This window comes from Barbatula barbatula (assembly GCF_947034865.1).
Source record: "Barbatula barbatula genome assembly, chromosome: 20".
In the NCBI taxonomy this organism is placed as follows: domain Eukaryota; kingdom Metazoa; phylum Chordata; class Actinopteri; order Cypriniformes; family Nemacheilidae; genus Barbatula; species Barbatula barbatula.
In genome coordinates, this window is record NC_136783.1 from 10791694 (window position 1) to 10805656 (window position 13963).

The window sequence follows — 13963 nt, forward strand, 5'->3', positions numbered from 1 at the left end:
TAGAGGGCGCTGTTATGTTTACACAACTTGTTCAGTCATCAACATCGCTCTAGTCTTATCGCTTCATAACAAGAGTTCTTGTTTTGGGTGAGAGTGCTTTACATTATAACTATAACGTCTGTTCTTTAACTAATCTGTATTATTTTATTGTTTGACATTTTTAAAGAAGACAACTTGCCGTGCAACAACTAACTAAGCAGCTGCTGTAAAGTTTAAATGCCTGCGATTAGCTCTTAGTTTTGAGGTAAAATGATATAACGTTGATTAACAGTTAGCTAGGTTTCAAATACATTTTGAGGTAGCATTTGTCAGCGTTTAACCTCTAACTTGGTTATTTAATTTGATTTGATCCCCACTTTTTGCCTTATGGGGAGGAAGGACGTCGTCGCGTAACCACCGTCTGCTGAATTACTAACCAATTATTGCATTTAACGCTACTTAAGTGTCATTTTGAAGGCTAAAATCGTGAAGAGATCAATAAACGTAGCTTCTGGTGTATTGACGTCAAGCAGTTTTGGCGCGCCAGCATGTGTGGGAGAACTGCGTGCACGCTCGCGGCGGAAGAGCTCAGTCGCGCTTCTCGGTATCGGGACCGGAGAGGACAGCAACGTCAACCCCGGTGGAAGGATGGAGACTCTGACAAATACAGACCGTCATACAACAAGAGTCCTCAGTCCTTCAGCCCTGTCCTGCTGTCCAATAGACACTTCAACAAGGCAAGAACATGGGTCTGTCAGCCATTTGAACGAACAGTGTATCCAAAATAAAAATGATCTTGCAATTTATGCATCCTCATGATATCACGGTTGAGTCAATTATTTATAACATAATTCTGGTGGGAACTTTTCCTTTTATGAGTTGTTTTCCACAGGATGCCCCTGTAGATGAGTGCGTATTGGCAGCTATGCGCTGGGGTCTTGTCCCGGCTTGGTTCAAGGAAAATGATCCCAACAAAATGCAGTACAGCACCTCTAACTGCCGCAGTGAGAGTCTTCTGGAAAAGAAGTCTTACAAGGTACAAGTGTTACTGTCTTTCCTGTTAAGACCCACGTTTTTGCACACTGACAGTGTGATTGTATTCATAATATAAAAAAATGTGTTTCACAGGATCCTCTTCTGAAAGGACAGCGCTGCGTTATTCTAGCTGATGGCTTTTACGAATGGCGACGACAAGAGAAAGAGAAACAGCCTTTTTTCATGTATTTCCCACAAAGCCAAGTTGGAAAGATGCCTAGTCAACACGGCACAACAGACAAGAATTCTCAAAGTCTGGAGGTAGAGCAACGTGTGACATTTGGGCTTAGAAGTGCATTTGTTCTCTCATTCCGATCTTACATTTATTTCACTTTGTCTATTGCATCCACAGAGTGATCAAGACAGTGAGTGGACAGGGTGGCGTTTGTTAACAATCGCCGGACTCTTTGACTGTTGGACTCCTCCTGGTGGCGGAGAGGCTCTCTACACATACACCGTTATTACTGTAGATGCAGCACCAAATATTCAAAGCATCCATGACAGGTTGACCATACAAATTTGATCAATAGTAGCGTTTCATTATCTTGTGTAGAGAGTCCTCTGTCCTTGGTGTCATGAGTGGTGTGTTGTTATCTCGCAGGATGCCTGCTGTGCTGGATGGAGAGGAAGAAGTAAAACGGTGGTTGGACTTTGGAGAGGTGAAGTCACTGGAAGCCATGAAATTACTTCAGTCAAAGTCCTGCCTGACCTTTCACCCGGTCTCGTCATTGGTTAACAATTCCCGCAACAATTCTCCAGAATGTTTGCAGCCTGTAGAGCCCACGATTAAGAAGGTGAGAAATATTTTTGCTTAATAGATGTTAGTGGTAAAGCCAAAAAGTGTTTGTCCTCTTAACATAACTGTTTTAAATATTATGATATTTTTTAATTGTAATGCACTAGGCATTTGAATATTTCTTCAATCTTTTACATAGTTGCATCTAGTAGGAAAATGAGTTATACGCTTCAAACCATAGACATCACATTCCTGATTACTGCGACTATTTCTTTACTACTACCTTTAACCCCCGCCCAGACCCCTCAACCTTCAGCCAGTAGTAAAATGATGATGAGCTGGCTGAAGACTGCATCGCCCACCAAGAGGAAGGATCCTGATGTAGATACTACTGCTAAAGGACCTGAAGGAAAGCTTGAATCAGAAAAGCAGACGAAGCCATCTGGGCCTCTCCAGCAATGGCTGCTGGGTGCAGGTTCTAGTAAGAAACCAAGGACTTATTTATAAAAAACAAAACTATTTGTGGACCGTCATGTCCTTTCTTATATATAGTGGGCGAGCTTTCTTTTTATTCAATTGAAGATGATGAATGACGAACATCATCAGAAAGTATTCAGTGTGAACCCGTAAGAATGTTTTTGATGTCGTTCCTTTCATGATTTTATACAATGCAATACATATTCACAGTTTGTTGTAGTGGATACAGCTTGTTCATTTCAAAGTTTTGGTTGATATTGACTTTGCATGTTAAACATAAACATTGCTCTCCATATCAGACATAACATTAATTCCATAAAACCAATTCCATAAAAATAAATATAATTTAAATCAAACATTCAATTTACAAAAGATGTATTCAACAACTTAATTTTATTCCCATCATTACTTTGAAATAGATTTACCTTGAACAATGTATATGCACTTTGATTCAATAAATGTCATGAATGAACCAGTTTACCCCGTTGTTGTGTTTATTTGTATATGCAATGCTGATAATAATAATAATAATTACAATTATAATGAACAAAAAGAGACAGGAAAAGGCCTGAGCACTTTAATTCTCCACCATCCTGAGCTACTGGTGGAGGCCTGGCAAGATATGAATAAAAAACAATAGATGAGAGATGGCCTAAGCCACATCTTGTTCATGGCAGACTCGCAGAGGTTTGATAGTAAAAAGACAATACAGAAATCAGAATCGTCATCATAGAACGAATTGTAAAGAGAGCTTCACCACCAACGGTTACATTATGTTTTGCATTTTTATGTGTACTGGATTCATTACTGTGGGAGGGGTGGGGGCAGTGTTGGACTCCAGTGCTTCAAGACTTGGATGGTGGTACATCCTGCCAATAGAAGCATTTTTTAATATATGACTGAAATGCAAATAAAGCATGTAGAATATGCTTTCTGTCAGGTTATCACTTTATTTAAAGCAGAATGAGGAAGCAGTTGAGAGTGTCTGGAAGTTTTGGTATGTACAGCTTTAACGCACTGATACACCCCCCGGCTCAAATCGCACATGTTCCAATTACACTGCGGGACTGGTTCATATATAAAAAAATCCCATGAGCCATTAACGTTTTCTGAAGAGTTTAGTAGGACGATTCATAGAACTGGTGAGAGGTGTTGGGACTGTGCAGGAAAATGTCGCCTTGCTTTCTATGGAAGAGAGATTTAGCCTCTCAAGTGTGTGGCTGTGAATGTAAACTGAGCAAGATACTGAATGACAAAGGCCAGTGATTACATTAAGGTAAAGGGTGAGGATGGGGTGAGAAAAATAATTAGAGAAAGAGAGAGAGAGAGAGTCAGAGGCAAGGCCAGAGAGGCTGAGGGTGAAATGTTGCGCCCCCTGGAGGTCTTCAGCAGCTACAAGACTCCGCTGATTGTTTGGCTCTATCATTCCGGTCAAGTTTGATTGGCTCTGGAAACTCGTTGTATAACTCCACTTCGGTTTCCTACAAAATAGAAAGAAAATCTTGGCGTTGCATTTCTTAATGCAGAGGAAAGATAATATGGAATAACTTCAAAGACAATTTATTAAACAAATGCAGTGTATTTTTCTATGCATTACGAATCGCATGTGTACATATTTTAGTACACGTACCTGTTTGAGTGCGTTGCGTGCGATGGTTTGGAAAGCCTGCTCTACGTTGATGGCTTCCTTTGCACTGGTCTCAAAGTATGGGATATTGTTCTTACTCTGGCACCAAGCCTGTGATCTCTTGGTTGTTACCTGAGGGCAAGAATGGGTCAATTTGATGAGATAAAATTGCTTGCAAGGTCGTAGGTCAATACTTAAAAAACACAAAATGCTTATCTGATAGAACTAGAATGTAAGAAGGTTAAAATCTTATGTCTCATATTTTGATCACTACATTTTTTTGTCTCCCCATTTAAAGTGGGAGGCATTTTGTGACCATTTAAGCATGTAAGCATGTGTGCAAATCTTAAATATACTTGCACACGATTCATGGTATCAGTTATCTGCATATAACAAATGGTGTGTGGGCGAGTTGTGTGTCAAAGTATAACAATTATGTTTATGGCCTTTGAAAAAGCTTATATTACCAACAAAAACAGCTGTATTCTGGATGTGTGGACAGGGTGTAACTAACACTTTATTAGCGCCATGTCTACATTTTCTGGTTTTAGTTAACCGACCTGGTGCTTTCAAATCAAACAGACACTGGACATGGATGAATATAAACCTACAAATAAACCCAGAAGTTGGTACATCACACCACCCACCTGCCTATTCTCCAGATCAATTTTGTTGCCCAGAACCACGAATGGGAAGTTTTCTGGGTCGCGCGGACTGGCCTGGATGAGGAACTCGTCCCTCCAGCTGTCCAGTGTCTTAAAGGTGTTGGGGGCAGTGACGTCAAACACCAACACGCAACAGTCAGCACCGCGGTAAAAAGCCACACCCAGCGACTGGAACCTCTCCTGACCGGCTGTGTCCCATATCTGGAGGAGGATACAGAATTATGCAAACATTTAGATAACACAGGCATTCTGGTGACAAACACTTTATTTTGAATTTTGTTCCAAATATATACATTTACTCAGGCAGGAGCTTTCGTCAACATGATTTGCCAGAAAAACAAGCCACTGGTTAACGTAAATTCGAGGGATGACGGAAGCTAGACATCAACGTTAATAACACTGTCAATATGAATATTTCTCTTAAACACATCGATTTGGTTCAGAAGACCTTTGTTAAGACCACAGAGCCGTGTCGAGCAGTTCTTTGATCGATGGATGCGCTTTTTGGAGCTTCAAAAAGTCAACACCCTTTCACTCCTATTTTACCACATGGAAGTTAAATGATAACGGGTTTTATCCGAGTTTATACATGAATTTGTTTGGTCAGGCTAAACATCTTTAGAATATCTAATGTGTGAAGGATCTCAATTTATTACAGAACCGTAAAAAATATATTTCTATATCATTTTCATCTATTTAAAACCATTTCCCAATAATATACAGTCGTATACATTTGATTTACAACAATGTTATTAAGGATGTATTCAAACTAGTGTTTGCTTTTTGCATAGTTCTGCTTGCTGCATAAACTGAAGCTGAACATTTAAGAATGCTTGGATAAAACAAACATGTTAAAAACTGATGGAGTCAAAGCCCTGGTTAGCAGTTTTATAACAGAAAATTGCAGTCAATTTATGCCTTATTTCCTGCTTTTTGATTTTCTACGCATTTTTTGTATATTAGAATAAAAGCCATATTCCCTGATGTGCTGTGGTTTGCCTTTTTGACAAATAATTGAATTAAATAAACCACTTAAACGTCATTTGTACATTGTGTACCATAGAACTCTTATTTTAATGGTTTAATTGAACCTGACGGGCCATTAAAAGCAAATCTAGTACAAATACGCCCCCCCCAGACATCACTTCAGACAATATTATTGTTTTTGAGTGATCCAACTCTTCGTGAGGAAGCAGGAAATGAAAAGGCTTTAGGCACTTTTATTATCAGTTCGTCATGTGCTTTCAGAACTATTTGTCTATAAAAACTTGCAAGCATCTCTACCTGCATTGTGACAAGTCGGTCATCCACCATCACTTCTTTTGTCAAGAAATCTGCTCCTATAGTAGCTTTATACTGATTACTGAACTTCTTATTCACATACTGGTTCATCAGAGACGTCTTCCCGACCCTGTTGAGACAAACAGAGAATGCTGTTAACCACTGTGTGGTAAATAAATACTGGTGAATAGAACAGGGAACTGAGAAGAGCAATGTATAGAAAAAGATTAGAAAGCAAAAAACATAGGATAGAGAAAAGAGTGGAACTGAAACTAATTTCTTTGAGCATTTAAGATTACCTTACACCCACAAACTCTCCCTTCCTCACCCTATTTCCAAACTATATAACACATATTTGAGTTGTTGACTTAACTTGTGTCATCTGTACTAGGGAAGTAAACTTCATAAAAAATACATGTTTATATGGTTAGACATACTACATTCATCAGGTAATTGCTGGAATTTCTAGCCACATTCAAACATATCTTTCTACAGTTTAGAGCTGAACATCTAAACGCTCATGAGACATGAATGTGCATATTCTCTCTACACTCAAAGGCAATAACTGTGTGTGTAGATTAGTGTAGATTGTGTAGTGTAGATGAAAACGTCACGCTTTCGCTTCTTTGCCGAAGGAGATAACGCATTTACGAAACACGCTCTGTAGAGCACTTTGTCCATTTAGGGCTTCTGTAGAAACAACATGGAGAATGCAAGGTTGGGTGCAAGATCTGTTTGCTTATAAGCATTCTACCAAATATCTTTCTCTGTGTTCACGATTTAATTTATACAGATTTGGAACAACTTGAAGGTGAGTAAAGGTTTTTTTCATTTTTGGGTGAAGTATCCCTTTAATCTTGCATGTTGCACCTTTAAGAAGATCTAGTTACTATCCACAACCACTGTTACCAGTCAACCCACAACAAGGCTTTCTATAAAAATCAATGTCTTGGTTTTGATTATCGAAGCAAGACATAGGAGGGGCTTGAACAACATGAGAGATTAAATAATAGAAAATGTTAAGGTTGGGTGAACTAATCCTTTAACACGTTTTGCATTCAAATACATTTCTGTCGATCGATGCATATCTTTACACACTGTAAATGAAAAAAATGTGCAGTTTGTAAATGAATCAGATGGGGTGTGGGTCCCAAATATGTCCCATATAACGTAATCCTCAAATGCGGAAGTAAAACACGAAAGCAGACCTATGCTACAACGGCACCATGTTGAAATGTGGAAACTCACCCGGAGTCTCCAAGGATGATCACCTTGAGAAGAACTTTCTTCCTTGATGTCATAGTGTCACAACTGTGGGGGGAAGGACAACAGATTTCAACAGCACAGCTAATTCAAATAAAAAGGAAGTGAAAGCAAAAAACTTTTATTTCAAGGACATGGATGCAAAACGTAAATTTCTACACTATAAAATGCCATTCATAAATGTTAACTTACTCTGCAGTGAGCTACAAAAGCCTTTTTGTTTTTACAACAGACCAAACCCATGATTCTACACGCACCCTCAAATTGGTCATGTGCCCTACTACCGAAGTCACGAGAAACAAACTCACAAACGGCATGCACATGCCTGCTGCCGTTCGCTCACAGACTTCCTTTTGAAGACGTTGCTTACTACAAACATTTTCAATCAATACAGGCCCATCCGCTGAGGTACAGCTCTATACTCAGGCCAGGAAATGGAGATAGATCATAGAGAATGGATCATTACTTTAGTCTCTGGGAACTATATCCAAGATGATGGAATGCTTGTACAACAATAAGTTAAAAACAAAATGCCAGCAGGTCTTTACTGGCAGATCTCAGGTCACGTGGCATACTGACATGAATCATGTAGACTGGTACATTGAGAGAAAAATATCATCAACTGTGGGCTGGGTTTTGACACAAACCTTCTAAAACCTTACTTCACAATTAAATCACAATGTAGGGAAGAAAGAGTTCAATGTTTCTGTGAAGCAATTACAATAAAATGGCTTTGACGTTATAAGAAAAGACAATAATAACGTTTCCTCGGTCCTAAAATGTAAAAAGCTGCTTGAGAAAATGGTAAGAGAACATGTCATTTTTGCAAGTTTTAGAAAAATGTCACACAATTATAACAAGTTTGAGATGTTTTAGTCGAAACCCTCTTAGTTCTCTTTGTGTGATTCTAAGTGTTCAAAGACTTTTGACTGGTAGTGTACAGATCCATTAGTAAATAAATAATTGTTAACATAATGCAACAATGAATCTTCTGTCATCATTTACTCATCCTCAGGTTTTTTATTGAACCTGTATACATTTCTTTGTTCTTTTTTTGTTCACAAAGGAAGATATTTGGAAGAATGTTAGAAATGTTCAGTTTTGGGAAATCATCCACTACCATAGCAGGTAGAACATTTTTATATGTTTTGTACTGTTTAGCACAAAACAAGATGAAGAATTTAGGAACACAAACAGTTCTGGAGCACCTTTGACTCCCTTTATATTTTTCCTACTATGGTAGTCGGTGATGTCGATGCCGGTTATACAGGTGTGAAAAGGGTGAGTAAATGATGACAGAATTTTTGGGTGAACCATCCCTTTAACCTTTCATTTATAAGCATGAAGCATTGGAGTGCACATACAATTGTCTAAAGCCATACATTTCTTTAATTTCTTTTCTACTTTCTATAATGTAAAAACACAATACAAAAACTTACATTTTGGGGAAAACACAATAGAGAATTTGTAAAACTAGCCGTAATGTTAATATACAATGTTTTATTGAAAAAGAAATTGGTATTACGAGTCCCTCGCAGAAAATGAGTATACAGAACAGAACTTCAGAGAGAGATTCAACATGGACCTGGCCATTACTAACACAGCCCGTGTTAACTGACAAACATTCAAACTCAAAATAAACAAAACCTTGTGAAACAAAATTCAGGAGGTAAACAAAATACTTTATTTCAAAACCAGGTTGACCAAAATAACAAATGACATGCCGTTGAACTAGAAGAGAACACTCCCTGAAGCAGCAAATACTGTAAAGAACACAACAGCTGATCCTGAACGCTCAAGTCAACACACTTTAACAGTACTCACATCTGCTGAGAGTCTGAAGATCTCCTTCACAAAGTGCTTGATTCTGTTTATCATAACGTAAAGTCACAAACCTGGAACACTTTAACTTTCTTTTGAAGTACTTGCAGTAACTTACGGACACTGTTTCAACTTACCAATATGAAGAGAAATGATCAATAATTAATATAGTGAAAATATTCCTAAAAGAAAATAAATGATGATGTCTTTCATCAGATATTGATGCCCGTATTGTTTCACCATTACCACAAAACAAATAGGAACAAATATTTAATAATAAAAATACTGTGTATCATGGATATCCACAAAACACATTCTCACTACAGACAGACTCACATAAAATCACTACGATGGCTAAAAATGAGTGATGCGCGATAAACTATCAACCATATCGGTATCGGCCGATAATACAATTTAGGCAGATAAATGAAAGCCCATAAATCAAATCTCTGGTTACACTATTAAAATACAGTACAGTACGGTCTTTCTGTCGTGATCATTTACTTACTGCCATTAGCAAAACATTGTTGATGTATGTGCAGTATGTAGATAAAGTATTTATATGTCAATGACAGGAACAAAAGCATATTGTTCGAATCAGACTGCTGTCTGAATGCTTTCTGTCTTGAGACCTGTTAGACTTGTGACTATTAAGAACATTTTTCTGGGTTGCTCTGGAAGAACATCAATCATTTGTTTATTAAATATAAAATATACCCAAAACGTTTAAAGGTTAAATAATCATAAAGTAGGCTTGGTACATCGTTTTAAGGCAAAAAAGTGTGGCACTAATGGTAACTTTGTTTTCTGCGGTAAATGTTTTCAAATAAAAGCATTTTGCCTTTCGTTTCATGGAATGTTATATTAATATTTAGATACTGTATATCGGCCAATATATCGGTTATCGGCTTCCAATGGTAAAGAAGTTCCGGTTATCGGACAAAATGTACATATCGGTGCTTCCCTACAACAAATGCCTCGTCTGTGTAACCTCATAAAACTATTGCTTTAACCTTGTGAGCTGACAACATACATTGCTTTCAGAGCATCATAAACACGTGATTTACAGTCGAGCCGACCTGGAACATAGCTACAATATCTAAAAATGTTGTCTGGGTAGGTAACGGCACAACCCAAGAGTGTAACGACTCCGTATTTAATCTGGAACCCATGACACTCGCTAAAATCGGATCACATGCTACAAAGCACTTTTCCATAGTGAATAGGAACATCCACACATTTCACAACTGACAATCGGCCTTTGCACGTATTCACATAAGTAACTGACTTACATTCTACTGCTGAACTATACGGGCGCTTGGTTTATAGTGATATGGAGCCGTTAGATTTCCATGAAAGTGAGTCGTTTTTCATCTCAATATCATTTCTTTCGCAATACCAGACAAGTGTTCAGGCGACTGTAAGTATGTTGTCAACAGTCAGATAGAAGTCAATGTGTTTGATGCGCGTGCCGCTTGTGCAATCAGCTGATCTGATCTGATCCGAAAGTCAACAGCGCTGAGGAGTCCGACTCACTTTGTTTGATAACATTATGAAAGTGCAATTGTTAACTCAAAACACTCAATTGTTAAATTCGAGGAGGATTATTTAAAGGGCAACTTTATGACAAGCCATTGCTATTGTCAGGCCTGTCAATGTAACTAGAAACACCCGACCGTTCAGTGCCCGAGTCAACAATGAGGTAACGTTATCTTACTTGATTTAAACCAGCACGCAGTGGTTTACACAGGGCAGCCATATTTCTAAACGTATACTGCATAAAAAATGAGCTCTCGGCCAGCCCGTTTGCTAACGTCAGTTAGCTGACACCGATCAAGTCAATCACACCATACATTCATAAACACACGATCGGCCCGTGTTTCAAAAGCTACGATAATACGACTCGACATCTTCACTCACCTGGTTTATAAAGCAGGAGATCTAGCGAATATCCGTCTGTATTTGCTTTAGTGTTTTAGCCTGGGAGCTAAAATGCTACCGTGTCCTTTCACAAGACGCTTGTGAAGAAATGTTTATGGTGCACAACAAAAACAACTCCCGCCCCTGTTGTGTGGGGTGAATTAATCCGGAATGGGGAATACCGACACGAGTGCTAAAACCGTTGCTGCCCCTGTTACCTGACGGCTCTTTTCTCTTTCTGTTTCGGGATCTGCTTTAACTTCCTCCAAAACAACCCTGTGATGGCCAACGATGTCATCACGCAGGGAACGTCATCGCGTAGGCACCGAACACGCCCTAATGAGGATGTTTTGGGTCAGCGTGTTTTTAAGTGTGGTAGTAAGGAAGGTTTGGTAAGTGATGAAACTACGGACCATGTGTTTTTCTCATGTAATGCGATACAGACATTTTGGTATGATGAATATAAATGGGTCAAGCAACAGATGTCTTCATTTCCAACGTATTTCTCTAGGGACGATATAACATTTTGATTGTTATTGCAAAGCAAGTCAGCAATGGTGATGAGGTCTGTACTAATACGATTGTATGTCTAGCTAAATTCTTCATCCACAAATGTAGAATTGTAAAATCCTCTCCCAAATGTTTTTTAAATGAATTTAAACTGTATATGAAGTCTTTAAAAATGTTGAAAGGTCCTAAAGCACAAAAAATATATGAGACCTTAAAATAATTTTCCAACTGAGGTTAATAGCTGAACAATAACGGAATTCTCCCCTTATGTCATCTTGTAGTTTTCTTAATTTTTAATTTATTTAATTATTTTTTCCTTTAATAAATCATATTTTTTCTAAGACTGCATATATATTTCCTGTTTGTATTAAGAGCTGCTCCCTCAGGCTATGTATTATCTGTATTATATTATGAAGAAACGGATGTTATGCAGCCATGTTTGTTTGTAAATCTTGATAATTTCCATGAAAAATAAAAAAAATAAAAAAGCAAGGTTTGGTAAGGGTACAAGAGCTATCGAAACGGCATCAAATTGATGAGATATAAACAAATGCGACACATTTGTATTTAAGCTGATCAACAGCTCAGTGTGGAAGAGATATATATGTGATATAAGATTTGTCAGGCAGGTCCTAAACAAATTCACAGTCGTTTCCCTTCTTTTATCAACATGGCCCGTTATTCTCTGTTTTTTTTGGAATGGATTAATGGCTCCCTCTAAAGGATTTAGGTGGTACTGAACGTTAATAATAACTGAACGGCTGTGTAATGTTACATGTGAGATCCTGATAAATACATGTCTGTGTATTTATTTAATAATGTAATAATATATAAGCAATTATTTTATTTTAAAAGATTTTCAAACGTCATAAAATGTATGGGCAGAGAGAAAATAACATTTCGGACTGCAGTGGTCTGGTTACATATCACATGTAGTGCAACAGTTACACAAGGCTTCATTAAGCTTGGTGAGTAATATTTTAGGGAAACAATTATTTATTACTTCAGGTATACAGTGGTGGGAATTGTATTTGTATACATATACATATGCTACGTATACTTGTATACATATACCAGATACTTTCTTTGCTAAGTAGGCTACATAAGTACAAAACATAACCAGAGAAAGTATTTACTTCTCAAAAATCATATCAATGCAAAAAAAGTGAAACAAACACATTTTGTGCAAAAGGAAACGCACAGTGTTTTATTTAAATCACATTTTTAAATAAACGTATTAAAAAAACCTTAGTTGTACAATACGGATGTTTTCCTATGACGTCACTCAAAAACGCCCGCCTCAAACATGGCGGCGCCCTTGATGAACATGTAGTTCTTGTAGAAGCGTGTTGGTTTGACGGATATTATCGCGTGCAATATGGATAGACGATCGTTTACAGCTTCTCTTGTGGTAATGTGCATTTGATACGTGCGCGTGGTCATTTCTTTTCTAAATATTATTAAGAAAGTTATTTGATCTCTTTGATAATCAGCAACTTTCTTGATGGCATTACCAGTTAAAGACATGGACATGCTGCCATTATAGTGTCTACGATAATAGGTTCGATTATTTTACGGTTGTGTTTGCTATATTACTTTTATAATTGTATTAATTTATTTGTCAAAGTTTACATTTATTTTTTTAACAGATATGTCAACGCAAATGAGTGATTATCTGAAATATATTAACACTAGATTAACATTAGATATCTCTGAAGTGCCTCTGGTTTATGCTCAACATTCATAGCATTGGACTATTTGTCCTTAATTTTGAAAAAACTAATAAAACAGCTTGCATGTATGTTATATACTCTACACACTACATATGATGAACATTGTATAGTATTACTGTCTTAGCTCCTGTTTGTGTTTGTTGTAATGATGCATTGGATAGTTAACGTTTGATAATATAACGTGTTTTCCGCTTCTAGGCAGGGGGCTGTGCAGGGATGTGTGTAGATCTCACTCTCTTCCCTCTGGACACCATAAAGACAAGGTTACAGAGCCAGCAGGGCTTCTACAAGGCGGGAGGTTTTCGAGGGATCTATGCAGGGGTCCCATCTGCAGCTATAGGTTCCTTTCCCAATGGTAAAAAAGATTAAACAAAACGTTTAAACAATTATCATAAATAATGTGGATGTATGTATACGCAACTGAACAAATGTTTTTGTGAACAGAAAACATATTTTTTTTGGATATTACATTTTTTGTTAAGTATTATAAATGCATATAGCAGACACTCTGGCTTTCTGTCTATAACTCTCAGGATTGACAATTAAATGCACATATGCCATTTATTGCCCATTCTTTAACTAGTTACCCAATACTGACCTCAAGCAAACTGATTCTGCTTGGTTCTAGCTGCTGCATTCTTCGTCACCTATGACAGCACCAAGTCTTTACTTGCTGGCTCCACTGCTACACACCTGACCCCCATCACTCACATGCTGGCTGCTTCACTAGGAGAAATTGTAGGTTTTCTGTTCTCTTCTTTTCATAATTCTTTAAACATTGCAATACAGAAATAACAATATACTGCTCTTTTGGCAAAATTAACATTGCTTTCAACTGTATCTAATCTAATGCAGTCAAGCGCTATTTAACACATTTCGCTTTTTTTAATCTATTTTAATCTATACAGTAATGGGC

At 37.6% G+C, this 13963-nt stretch overlaps 3 protein-coding genes across 17 annotated transcripts in view; 2 read left to right on the top strand and 1 right to left on the bottom strand.

The window, feature by feature from the left end:
* The first annotated feature begins 14 nt into the window (after positions 1-14).
* hmces (5-hydroxymethylcytosine binding, ES cell specific) lies at positions 15-2706 on the top strand. 6 transcript variants are annotated; one of them, XM_079483434.1, is made up of 7 exons: positions 15-87; positions 513-716; positions 872-1015; positions 1108-1275; positions 1367-1518; positions 1616-1808; positions 2051-2706. In XM_079483434.1, the coding sequence occupies exons 2-7, from the start codon at positions 528-530 to the stop codon at positions 2255-2257; spliced, it is 1053 nt and encodes a 350-aa protein (XP_079339560.1). In that variant the 5' UTR covers positions 15-87; positions 513-527; the 3' UTR covers positions 2258-2706. The 6 variants fall into 6 exon arrangements, with proteins under 6 accessions (XP_079339560.1, XP_079339558.1, XP_079339559.1 ...); XM_079483432.1 differs by having other exon boundaries at positions 25-87; positions 513-728; XM_079483433.1 differs by having other exon boundaries at positions 37-87; positions 510-728.
* rab7a (RAB7a, member RAS oncogene family) lies at positions 2701-11142 on the bottom strand. The gene is made up of 6 exons (XM_079483446.1): positions 10805-11142; positions 7049-7111; positions 5804-5930; positions 4502-4720; positions 3858-3986; positions 2701-3708 (listed from the first exon to the last, which is right to left on the bottom strand). The coding sequence occupies exons 2-6, from the start codon at positions 7099-7101 to the stop codon at positions 3613-3615; spliced, it is 624 nt and encodes a 207-aa protein (XP_079339572.1). The 5' UTR covers positions 7102-7111; positions 10805-11142; the 3' UTR covers positions 2701-3612.
* Positions 11094-13963, top strand: part of slc25a26 (solute carrier family 25 member 26) — a 43193-nt gene continuing 40323 nt past the window's right edge. For 3 of the 10 annotated variants that reach the window (XR_013788091.1, XM_079483438.1, XM_079483439.1), the window contains exons 1-3: positions 12598-12725; positions 13246-13402; positions 13676-13785. Coding sequence is in view for 8 of the 10 variants with exons in the window: in XM_079483438.1 (XP_079339564.1) it covers positions 12693-12725; positions 13246-13402; positions 13676-13785 (300 nt within the window). In the remaining 2 variants the exon portion in view is untranslated. Of the gene's footprint in view, positions 11197-12043; positions 12283-12597; positions 12726-12807; positions 12876-13245; positions 13403-13675; positions 13786-13963 lie in introns of those variants that run through there. The other 7 variants (XM_079483440.1, XM_079483444.1, XM_079483441.1 and 4 more) reach the window with 6 other exon arrangements.